At 40.1% G+C, this 13033-nt stretch overlaps 1 protein-coding gene across 1 annotated transcript; it reads left to right on the top strand.

The window, feature by feature from the left end:
- Nucleotides 1–5421: 5421 nt before the first annotated feature.
- LOC140014166 (uncharacterized) lies at nt 5422–12135 on the top strand. The gene is made up of 8 exons (XM_072064579.1): nt 5422–6816; nt 7000–7239; nt 7327–7611; nt 8041–8100; nt 8434–9219; nt 9565–9838; nt 9896–9984; nt 12085–12135. Exons 1-8 carry the CDS (start codon nt 5422–5424, stop codon nt 12133–12135), a joined length of 3180 nt encoding a protein of 1059 aa, XP_071920680.1.
- Nucleotides 12136–13033: the final 898 nt, after the last annotated feature.

Here is a 13033-nt window from a genome sequence, read left to right as displayed (position 1 = left end):
AAACCTTAAACTAGGGGTCTAACTAGACGCCGACCTAACCGACTCCACAGGTGCAACTGGCTTCTCCTCTGGGTCCTCCTCAGGATCACTAGGGACCGCATGCCCTTGACCCTTCTTGGCCAAGTCCTGTGCCACATCCTCCACTAGGGCCCCGCACTCTATCAAAATACGGTCTGTCCGGTCTCTCACATCTCTAACTACCTGAACAAGGCGGGCATTAGCCGCCTGAGCCTGCTCCCTGAAGACATTAGTCCATTCCTGCTCCTCAAGAACCAAAGACTCAAGTTCTCGGATCCTAGCACCCGTACTCGGAGAACTGCCTGTAGATGCTCTATCTCCGTCTGGCACCTACGATTGGCGCTACCCAATCGTCTCCTCTCATCATCAACTGTAAGTACTACCCTATCAGGGTAGGAGTAAGTCTTTCAGCAGTCACAGTGTCGGATCTTACGTGTTGGAGACCACCGACACATAGGCCCACCAGAACTCTCCTGGTAGGTAAGTACGCAACAGATAGGCCCCTCAAGGTGCGTCTGACCGGTAGGTGCTAGCCAAGATGGCCCGGCACTTCCACTGGCATCTTTACTCCCCATAGCCTACATTACAAGTAACATCGCGAGAATGAGCAAGTTAGACAAATAACTCTAGGTTAAACACCTATTCGTGAGTGTGAAACTCTAGACTATCATAATCAAACTGTAACCAAACAATATTTGGTATAAATCACTCAATCTACCTAGATCACTTCAAACCTAAGCTCTAATACCACCTGTGGTGACCCTACCTTCCCCTAGGGCATACCCCAGAGTTAAGCGGACCGCCTGCCCAACTCTCGTTAGGACTCACTGATTATTTCAGATAATATAATTCACAACTTCTTAACGTAAATAAAACAACAGTTGCCAAATTTAAAACATACAAATACATTCATTTCTATCTCAAACTTCCATACAATCCCAAATACATCAAAAGATTGAAGTTCTAAATACATTCAATCCTAATTGAGCGATTAGTGTGAGTAAAAATACAAACTTTCCAAAAACTAGACTACGCTAGCCTGTACAAGTCTCACGCCTAACTCGTACCCCCTGTAGGGAAAACAAAACTAATAGAGTGAGTTAAAACTCAGTGAGGTCCCAAATAGCAAGTTGACCAATAAGTACAAGTGCCAAAATCATAATAATAAAGTAGCGAACATTAACAAATCAAGAAAATAAGCAAAAACACTTCGGATGACTAGACATTAAATATTCAGCATTTCATGTAAAAGGATACAGTTGCTCTTGTTCATAGCTTGATCATATAGCAGTTGACACTCCGTCAACTTTCAAGTAAGGTAACTAGTCCAATAGTATACCACTTAACTCCAATCTCCGTCCACCAACCAAACCCCTTATCGGGCCCAAACTCCAAGATAAACACTGGTGGTAATACTCGAGTATACTGATTAGTCGAGGAGATAACACTCCACTCGACAAAACTAAAGACTCAGGGTTCATTATCGAATCGACCAAGCCCTTGCCAGCTCGACTCGATTAACTAGCCACAGGGTTTCTGGAATTCCAAACAAGATACGAATTATATGCATATACATCAAGTCAATTTCAATCAATGAACAAGAATATGGCACTCATCAAAGATTTAGTGCTTCTTCGGATCACGTTCAGGTATTACGCCTGATTTGGAGTCCAAATCTGCGATAAAACATCGTTTAAGAGCTTTGAAATCGACTAAAGTTCGAAACTTAAGCGTTTTGTTTAACAAAAAACAAGTAATTGAAACTCATTTGATTTCATGTCCTAGAAAACTCATGCTCGCTCTTTTATTTTTGGTAATAAACTGAGTAAAACTTTGAAATTCCCATTTGAGTCGAAAAGACAAAAATAACGTATTTTTGTTAGTCGTTACTTTCATTTTTCCCGAGGGTATGAGTTTCAGCCAAATTCCAACTTATATATCTCTACAAAAGTAGACTCGAATACTCTAGACAAATCAAGTTCAATTCGTCCTCAAATCTTCGCGCAGGTACACACGCCTAACCTTTGAGTGAAAATTTGGGCGGCATGCCCTTTGTATTTCGCAATTTTTCAGCCATTTATGGCTTCATTATTTTCATCAATTCAGTCCCAACTTCACACATAAACAATCTTAATACAATAGCCCTTCAAATAGGCTCAATGTCATACAATTACAAGACAAGTCTAGCAATGCAACCGAAAATCAATTTTAAAGGCAAATAGCTAAACAGTAGATTTGACGTCTTATAGAATTTTGGTCACAACTGAAGCTACGCTTATCAGATTGGAGTACACTTTATACCATTTCAAAACTAAGACATAGACCTATAAGTCTTATAAGGACATTGACAGCCGGCCAAAATGTGCAATGTCAAAGAAAATAGAACACTGCCCATGCAAAAAGGGCATTTGGCAGTCAGGGATAATTCTTTCATTTCATATGTTACAGTGCTCCGATTGAACTAAAATTTCACAGGCATCTATATAACTCCATTCCCTACAACTTTTTGTTTTGACCTAGACCTGACTCAGCCTCTATCATACTCAAATATACAGGACAGATTGGCCTACAATTTTTGGAATTTGATGATTCAATGCTTGAAAATCACATTTATGTCTTGAATCACTACCCCAAGTCCCTATCCAAGCTCACCACCATCATATACTATATAAAAACAATAATCACAACTGAAAATATCAAACCCTAGCTAAACACCATATCATTCAAAACTCAATAATTAACCGTCATAAACCAAGATTAAGAGTTTCTATCCAAACTTTAGCAAGATTAAGAAGGGAAAAAGGAAAGGCAGCCAAGATACCATCCAAAAAAGTGCTTGTATAATGAGGAGGGACTCAAGGCTGCTCAAACTTCTGTGCTCAGGTCATGCAAATACCCAGTGGTCCAATTACAAGAGCGCGTGCTAGGAGAATTCAAGATTCACTTCAAGCTCTTGTTTGCACGATTCAAGAACGAGTTGGTGATGACTTGAGGACCATTGAAGGATTACATAATGGAGAAACTACTCTATACACTTTCCTTCAAATGGAAGAACCAAGTGAAGACTAGTTCACGGAGCACTAGCTTGCTAATTAGGGTTTTAGTTACCATTATTAGTTGTTGTTAGCATTAATAATTTCGGTCAATTTTCACTTCACTTTAGCCGAATTCAGAGTCTTAATTTTAGTCAATTAGTTGTTAGATATTTTCACCCTTAATGAAGGGCAAGGTCGTCCATTGGACATTCTAGGGTTTGAGTCTTGTAAGGCTATATATAGCCTAGGTTTTCATTCATTAAAGGGGATTCAGATTTTATAAAATATTCGTGAGTTTATTCACTCTCTCTGGCCTCAAGAGAATTTTCTTTGAATACTTGAGAATTAATCTCAAGTTGTTCATCGAACTTATCAATCAAGTAGTCTCCTTGATTGTGGCGTTCTTCTATCTATACTTTTGGTTCACTAAACTTGCTAGTCTTGGGTTAAGGAATCTCCTTAGTTCGTGGCTTGTGATTCTAGAAGGGTCAAAGTTCCGCAAATCAACCCAACTTGGTGTTCGTCTAGATCCGTCGCACATCAGTTGGTATCAGAGCTAGTCGACGACATCAAGTATATCCCGTTGGGGTTCTTTGTTTTTCTTCTTTTCTTTTCTTCGTAAGTTTTCTAGTATTTTCTTCAAATCTGGTCGTGTCTTTCCTTGTGTTAATCCGTGTGACAATTACAAAAAAAAAAAAAAACAAGAAAGCAGCCGCATCTTATTTGTTTCCTTGTTGCATCGTTTATTGAATTTTTCTCTTTTGATTCTTGTACACTTCGTGCGTTATTTTGTTGCGTGAATTTTCTTGGAATCTGCCTCCAAGCTTAGCTGTGGTTGTCTTTGGATAATCTGGTTAGTACAAAAAAAAAAATTTTTTGCGACGGCTAGGGTTTTCACTTGCAACTAGGGTTTCCTTGGGCGCAGGTTTCTTGCCAAATCTATCCAAACTTTAGTTTATTCCACCAAGTTGTTTTCATTAATTTCTTAAACTGATTTTTGTGGTTAAACTTGTTTGGGGTTGGAATCTTGAAGAGGGACTACAATAATCTAGGGTTTCTTGAGTTTCTTGAAACTAATCTTGAAGTCTCGAAACCTTGATACATGTCTTGATAGTTATTGGAGGATTGAAGGAGAACATTGGATTGACATTAAATTCTGGAATTTTACCCAAAAACAGCCGAGTAATTGTGTTCGTAGATTCAAAAAAAAAAAAAAAAAGGAAACACACAATCGGCTAGGACAAGGCCGAACAAGAAACAAAAAAAAAGGAAGGAACTTGATTCTTTATTGCCAAGACCTGATTTGCTACACTTTGTTCCTTGAATTTGATCCGCAAAAAAAAACAGAAATTTAAGGCAAAGGAAGGGTTAATTCTGACCAACTTCTTCTTGAAAATCTTGAGCACCTTGAGCCTTGATCACTTGTATCACCCGTTGAGACTTGTGAGGATCTTGACCATCTTGATTCTTGAAGATTTGCACCTCTCTTCGTATAAAAAGTTTCTTGTACATCCTTGCATCCATACGGGGCTTCCTTGGCTTAGGAGTAAACCTCTTGGGAATTTCTTGAGCAGGCCGCTTGGGGAATTCTTGAGTGACGTCGCTTGTGTCAACTTGTGAAGCCATTGTTTAGAACCAAGCGTCGAAACTATCCTTGTGTGGAACAAAGAGGAGGGGGCCGAATTGTTTGTTCTTGAGGGAGAGTAAGGGACGAAATTTTTTGGGAGGCAAGGGTTGGTTTTAAGAAGAGGAAATTCTGGAAAATTTTAGAGGTGAGGAAGCTACCAAATCTGGAAAATTTTTAGGAAGTTCTAGCCGACTTTGAGAGGGATTTAAGAAGAGGAAATTCTGGAATTTTCAGAGGATAGTTTCGGTTAGAATAGGAAACTGCCAAAAAAAAAACTGTTTGGCACTTGGTTAGCAGCCGACTTTAGGAAGGTTAAAGAGAAAGGAAATCTGGTATTTTTTTGGTAACAATTCTGATTTGGTTAGACGACTTTAAGGAAATTTCCAAATAAGTACAACACCTAACTTGTTTCCAAAAAAAAAAATCAATTAGGAAATTAAGTAAAACACTTGGGAAACTCCATCATTGTACTTGTTCCATTTCTTACCAAATCCATCCTTGAGCTTTCCATTCTACTATTGTCCTTTGATTTGGGAGCTAATTGGTTAAAGTTTGATTGAATTTTTTTGAGATAATTTCTGATTTCTTCAAAGGAAACGATCGAGAGACTTGAGGAGTGAATTAGTGAGTGCATTAGAGGGACATAGGCACTTGAGTGAAAACACGAGAGGAGTGAAACACTTAAGGGAGCGAGTGAGGCCTTTTCTACTAACAATTTGTCAAGTTTTTGCAGGTTTCACCATGTCTCAGGAAAATGAACTTACCATTGCTCAGTTATCACTTAAAATGGATGCTATGTGGAAGGAAATGCAGAGGAGATTTGACCAAAGACTGGAAACGATCCATGAGCAGATTGATCAACTAAGTTCATCTAGGGTTTTTTCTAGGAAATCTAGGGGAAAATCTACCCTGGAGGAATCTAGTGACTCCAATGCCGATTCGGACCGTGAGGCATACGGGCAAGGGAGACCGAAGAGAAACACAAGAGCAATTGGTGATGCAATCAAAGGGATTAAGATGAAGATTCCTCCATTCCAAGGCAAATCCGACCCGGATACATACCTTGAATGGGAGAGTCGGGTAGAGTTAGTATTCGATTGTAATGACTACACCGATGCACAAAAATTGAGACTTGCCATAGTAGAATTCACCGACTATGCCATAGTTTGGTGGGAACAAGTGGCTACCAGCAGGAGAAGGTGTGGTGAACCACCTATAACCACTTGGACTGAGCTCAAGAGACTTATGAAGAAGCGATTTGTACCAAGTCACTACCATAGAGACTTGTACCAAAAACTTCAAACCTTGACGCAAGGTCAACGACTAGTTGAGGACTACTACAAGGACATGGAAATCTCCATGTTGAGAGCTGATATTCAAGAAGATCGAGAGGCTACAATGGCAAGATTTCTCAGTGGTCTAAGGGTTGAAATAGCCGATCAACTTGAGCTTCAATACTATGTGGAGATAGACGATATGGTGGACAAGACTATCAAGATTGAGCAAAGGCTAAAGCGGAGGGGTACCACCAGAAATTATAACACTAATTCACAACCATTTACTCGACCATTCCAGCCCAGGAGGGAGGAGAGAGGTCCGAACGCTTGGAACCCCCCAAAGCCGAAGCAAGATCAAGGGTCAAGCTCACGGCCACCTTTTACCAAAACCGACTCCAAGGTTGTTTCAAAGCCAACAATTGAAACTTCAAAACCTAGGAATCGTGACACCAAATGTTGGAGGTGTCAAGGAGTTGGGCATATTGCAAGGCAATGTCCAAACCCAAGGGCCATACTTGTCCTACCAAATGGAGACATTGTCACTGATGATGAAGAGGAGGATTACAAAGACATGCCTCCCTTGGTTGAAGAGGAAGATGAGATAGAGGAAGTTCCAACTCAAGACAAAGTTGGATTGGTAGCAAGGAGAGCACTAGCTACTCAAGCTAGTAAAGATGAACTTCAACGTGACAACATCTTTTACACGAGGTGCCATGTGACCAACAAGGTATGCAGTTTGGTAATTGACCCCGGAAGTTGCACTAATGTTGCTAGTGCATTGATGGTGGAGAAACTAAACTTGCCAACTAGTGAGCACCCCCGTCCCTACAAGTTTCAGTGGTTAAACAACAGTGGAGAGGTACGTGTTCATAAACAAGTTTTGGTTACTTTTCGCATTGGTAGGTATGAAGATGATGTTATGTGTGATGTAGTACCAATGCAAGCTGCACATATACTCTTAGGGCGTCCTTGGCAATTTGACAAAAGACTCGCTTTTGATGGTTTCTTGAACAAATACTCTTTTATGCATAATTGTAAAAAGATTACACTTGCACCTCTTACACCTCAACAAGTACATGAGGATCAAGTTAGTCTACAAAAGGAGTATGACTTGCATGCTACCACCAAGAAGGACAACGCCAAAGCTAAGAAATTAGTGTTGGCCGACCCTTCTTCAAGCAAGTTGGATCACTTTCATTCAGTCTTCGAGCCCACACAGGAGAGAAAACCCAGCATGCTTGCCAAGGTGAAAGATGTGAGAAAGGCCTTGCATTCTAATCAGGTTTTATTTATTTTATTTGGCAAGGAATCCTTACTCACTAATGCTCTTGATGCTTCTTTGCCTAGTGTTATTACTAACCTCTTACAGGAGTATCAAGACGTCTTTCCTGAGGATATACCTAATGGTTTGCCTCCATTAAGGGGAATTGAACATCAAATTGATTTCATTCCTGGCTCTTCCCTTCCAAACAAGGCACCATATAGGACCAATCCTGAGGAAACCAAGGAGCAACAACAACAAGTGGAGGAGTTGCTTAGTAAGGGTTGGATTCAAGAGAGTCTAAGCCCTTGTGCTGTACCAGTTCTACTTGTTCCGAAGAAAGATGGAGGATGGAGAATGTGCACTGATTGTAGGGCGATTAATGCCATAACGGTAAAGTACCGCCATCCCATACCTCGTTTGGATGACATGCTTGATGAATTACATGGTGCTATCATTTTTACTAAGATTGATTTGAAAAGTGGTTACCATCAAATTCGCATGAAAGAAGGAGACGAATGGAAAACTGCATTTAAAACAAAACATGGATTTTTTGAGTGGTTGGTCATGCCTTTTGGGCTAACCAATGCACCAAGTACCTTTATGAGACTCATGAATCATGTTTTACGTTCTTTCATTGGTAAATTTGTGGTCGTTTACTTTGATGACATTTTGATCTATAGTAAGACTCTAGATGAGCATGTTGTGCATCTACAAATGGTTCTCGATGCACTTCGCAAGGCAAGCCTCTACGCTAACCTTAAGAAGTGTACCTTTTGCACAAATCAATTGGTTTTCCTAAGCTATGTTGTTAGTGAGCAGGGAATTCATGTTGATCAAGAAAAGGTGAAGGCTATTAGTGAATGGCCAACCCCTACCAATGTAAGTGAGGTGAGAAGTTTCCATGGCTTGGCAAGCTTCTATAGGCATTTTGTCAAGGATTTTAACACAATAGCTGCACCACTTACATCAATTATCAAGAAAGATGTGCAATTTCATTGGGGAGAGGAGCAAGCTAAGTCTTTCCAATTACTTAAACACAAGCTCACACATGCACCTGTTCTTAGTTTACCTAATTTTGACAAAGCTTTTGAAGTAGAGTGTGATGCTTCTGGTATAGGTATTGGAGCTATTTTACTTCAAGAGGGCCGCCTAGTTGCCTACTTTAGCTAGAAGTTGAATGGAGCTGCTCTAAACTACTCAACCTATGATAAGGAACTACTGGCCTTAGTGCGAGCTCTACAAACATGGCAACATTACCTTCGCCCTCGTGAGTTTGTCTTGCACACAGATCATGAGTCGCTCAAGCATATCAAGTCCCAAGACAAGTTGAGCAAGCGACATGCAAGATGGATTACCTCCATTGACAGTTTTACCTTTGTGATCAAATACAAGACAGGTAAGACGAATGTAGTGGCTGATGCCCTCTCGCGAAGGCATACCCTTATCACTACATTAGACGCTAAGTTGCTTGGTTTTGAATTCCTTAAAGATCTTTATGCAGCTGACTCAGATTTTGGTGAGATTTTTGTCTCCTTGCCACGACACTCTCGTGAGCACTATTTCATCTCTCAGGGGTTCTTATACTACAAGGACAAGCTTTGCATTCCCAAGAGCTCCATGTGCACCCTCCTAGTGAGAGAAGCTCATGGAGGAGGACTAATGGGACACTTTGGCATTGCCAAGACCTTAATGATTCTCCAAGAGCATTTCTTCTGGCCACGCATGAGGAGTGACGTAGAACGGCACATTGAAAGGTGTGTGACTTGTCACCAAGCCAAATCAAAGGTACACCCTTATGGTCTCTATACACCTTTGCCAATTCCACATGAACCATGGGTTGATCTGTCAATGGATTTTGTGCTTGGACTACCTAGGACTAGAAAAGGACATGATTCAATCTATGTGGTAGTTGATCGCTTCTCCAAAATGGCCCATTTTATTCCTTGTCTTAAAATAGATGATGCTAAGCATGTTGCAGATTTATTCTTTCGTGAGATAGTTAGATTACATGACATGCCACGCACTATTGTTTCTGATAGGGACGCCAAATTCCTTAGCTATTTTTGGAAAACTTTGTGGTGTAAACTAGGTACTAAATTGCTATTTTCTACTTCTAGCCACCCATAAACTGATGGTCAAACCGAAGTGGTTAATAGGACTTTATCTACCCTGTTGCGCGCAATTATAAAAAAGATCATTAAATCTTGGGAAGATTGCTTACCACATGTGGAATTTGCATACAATCGCACTGTTCATTCTACTACACATTATTCGCCGTTTGAAATTGTGTATGGTTTTAACCCTCTCACACCTTTGGATTTAACTCCTTTACCTGTTCATGAGAGAGTTAACTTGGATGGTAAGAACAAAGCTGCATATGTACGTGAGTTACACACTAAGGTGCGAGCCAACATCGAGAAGCGTACACTTCAATACATCCAAAGTGCCAACAAGGAGCGCCGCAAGATGGTCTTTGAGCCTGGCGATTGGGTATGGATACACATGCGCAAAGAAAGGTTCCCAGTCAAAAGGCGTAGTAAGCTACTTCCACGGGGAGATGGTCCATTCCAAGTCCTGGAGCGTATAAATGACAATGCCTACAAACTTGAACTTCCAGGTGAGTATGGGGTACATGCTACTTTTAATGTATCTGACCTGAGTCCTTTTCATGCAGGCGATGAGTTTGATTTGAGGACAAATTACCTTCAAGAGGAGGGGACTAATGAGGAGGGACTCAAGGCTGCTCAAACTTCTAGTGCTCAGGTCATGCAAATACCCAGTGGTCCAATTACAAGAGCGCGTGCTAGGAGAATTCAAGATTCACTTCAAGCTCTTGTTTGCACGATTCAAGAACGAGTTGGTGATGACTTGAGGACCATTGAAGGATTACATAATGGAGAAACTACTCTATACACTTTCCTTCAAATGGAAGAACCAAGTGAAGACTAGTTCACGGAGCACTAGCTTGCTAATTAGGGTTTTAGTTACCATTATTAGTTGTTGTTAGCATTAATAATTTCGGTCAATTTTCACTTCACTTTAGCCGAATTCAAAGTCTTAATTTTAGTCAATTAGTTGTTAGATATTTTCACCCTTAATGAAGGGCAAGGTCGTCCATTGGACATTCTAGGGTTTGAGTCTTGTAAGGCTATATATAGCCTAGGTTTTCATTCATTAAAGGGGATTCAGATTTTATAAAATATTCGTGAGTTTATTCCTTCTCTCTGGCCTCAAGAGAATTTCCTTTGAATACTTGAGAATTAATCTCAAGTTGTTCATCGAACTTATCAATCAAGTAGTCTCCTTGATTGTGGCGTTCTTCTATCTATACTTTTGGTTCACTAAACTTGCTAGTCTTGGGTTAAGGAATCTCCTTAGTTCGTGGCTTGTGATTCTAGAAGGGTCAAAGTTCCGCAAATCAACCCAACTTGGTGTTCGTCTAGATCCGTCGCACATCATTGTAGGAGAGAACCACACGCCTTTCTTCCACAACTTTTACAACACAAAGCTTCCTAAGTACTAAAATGAAAGTTTAATCGGTTTGGATTGGGTGATTTCTCTCAAACTAAGATGATTCAAGGTGGAAGTTGGAGTTTGCTCACTTGGTTTCTTCTCCCCTCAAGTTCGGCCAAAATGTGCAGAAATGAAAAGGAAATGAAGTGAATTTGGTGATAAAAATGAAGGAAATTGGTTGGTCAAACAACCCTTGGATGGTTGCCACTTGTCACTCCAAGATTAAGTCATAAAGTTTTTTTCTTTTTCCTTTATTTTTAATCAACAATTTCGGCCCTCTCAAGGCTAATTAAGGGGCCGATATTTATGAAATAATAACAAGGATATTAAGGTAATAAAGTGGAGGTCAAATGGTGTATTCAATCGGTAGCGAACGGTACACGTCAGTTCATACCGATTTTTCTTGAATCGCGTGTACTAGAGTGTTAACTTATGATTCACTCACTTATGATTATTACTTCTAGACATACACTTTTTCTTATCTAAAACTCACTCTCAATCACCAAATTGAGTACACACTCCACACCGATTATTCACTTTACCAAAAGACGCAAAACCCTCATTTATGATAACAAGAAAATGAAAGGAAAAACCCTTGATTCTATGTTTGATTGCAATTATTGAGGAAGTGAATGAGTAGTAAGGCTATTATAAAGGAATAAATTCCAAATAAAAGGGAATTTTAAGAAAATATATGAGGAATTTTACAAGTTCTCACACTCTCTCCCCCTTAAGAGAATTTTGACGTCGAAATTCATACATTTAGTCGTAAACAACTCGGGATACTTCTCTTGCATGTCTTTCTCCAGCTTCCAGGTTGCTTCCTCCACCTTATGGTGTCTCCATAGAACTTAACCAATGGAACTTACTTATTTCTCAAGTCCCTCACCTTCCTATCTAGTACTCGAATGGGTCATTCCTCATAGGTCAAAGACTCGTCCAGTTCAATATCTTCTGGAGGCAAAATGTGAGTCGGATCCGGATGATATTTCTTAAGCAAAGAAACATGAAAAACATCATCGATCCGAGACAAACTAGTTGGTAAATCTAATCGATAAGCCACCTTTCCTATCTGCTGGAGTATACTGAAAGGTCCTATGTATCTCGGTTGTAACTTTTTCCCCTTTCCTGCTTTAATCTTTCCTTTCAATGGAGTAACCATAAGAAACACCTTATCTCCTATCTCAAACTCCAAATCCTTCCTCCAACAATCGGCATAGCTCTTTTGTCGGCTTTGGGCCGTTTGAAGCCTCTGACGAATTACCTTTACCCTTTCGTAGGCTTCCTCAACCCATGGTATTGTGGCTGGATTTATGATCTTCCTCTCTCCTATTTCATCCCAATGAATAGGTGATCAGCACCGTTGCCCATACAATGCTTCATAAGAGGCCATTTGAATAGAAGAGTGATAACTATTATTATATGCGAACTCAACAAAGGTTAGGTATTGGCTCCAACTTCCTCCAAAATCTACAATACAGGCTCTCAACATATTCTCAAGAGTTTGAATAGTTCTCTCAGACTGTCCATTGGTTTGAGGATGATACGCTGTACTATAACTCAACTTAGTTCCTAGAGCATCTTGCAGTTTTTGCCAGAATCGAGATACAAATCTAGGGTCCCTATCAGATACGATACTCACTGGTACCCCATGTAGTCTCACAACTCATCCATATAGAGTTTGGCAAGTTTTTCCAAGGAGTATTTCATATTAACTGGCAAGAAATGTGTAGTCTTAGTTAATCGGTCTGCTATCACCTAAATCGCATCATGACCTTTTTGAGTTCGTGGCAACCCTAATATAAAAAATATCGTTATGTGCTCCCATTTTCATTCAGGTATGTAATAGACCCGACGATTTTTTATGCTCAATTTTTACTTGTTGACACGTAAGGCACCTTTGAACAAACTGGGCAATCTCCGCCTTCATATTATCCCACCAATACAGACTTTTAAGATCCTGATACATCTTACCACTACCTGGATGCACCGTATACCTAGAACGATGAGATTCCTCCAAAATCTCCTTCTTCGGTTCTTCATCCTTAGGTACAACGACGCGATTTTGAAACCTTAAAATTCCATCAGGACCTAGGTTAAAATCAGGCAATTTTTCTTTCTTCACTCTTTTCACCCACTGTTGTACCGATAGTTTTTCATTTGGCACTCTTTAATCCGATTCAACAGTGTCGATTTCATCTCAATATTTCCAAAAATAACTTTTCGCGACTCCAGACGAAGGTTCCATTCACATACATTTTCTAACAAGCTCCATTCTCCCACCATTAAACTTGCTAGT

Source organism: Coffea arabica, chromosome 9c (assembly GCF_036785885.1).
Source record: "Coffea arabica cultivar ET-39 chromosome 9c, Coffea Arabica ET-39 HiFi, whole genome shotgun sequence".
In the NCBI taxonomy this organism is placed as follows: Eukaryota; Viridiplantae; Streptophyta; class Magnoliopsida; order Gentianales; family Rubiaceae; genus Coffea; species Coffea arabica.
This window is presented reverse-complemented; position numbering and strand designations above follow the sequence as displayed.

Bases quoted from the DNA above. Each gene is read 5' to 3' on its own strand.
- LOC140014166 (XM_072064579.1), top strand. From the start codon at position 5,422: ATGTCTCAGGAAAATGAACTTACCATTGCTCAGTTATCACTTAAAATG. The intron at 7,240-7,326 runs GTTTTATTTATT...AACCTCTTACAG, and splicing joins AGGCCTTGCATTCTAATCAG to GAGTATCAAGACGTCTTTCC. The intron at 9,839-9,895 runs GTGAGTATGGGG...CTTTTCATGCAG, and splicing joins CTACAAACTTGAACTTCCAG to GCGATGAGTTTGATTTGAGG.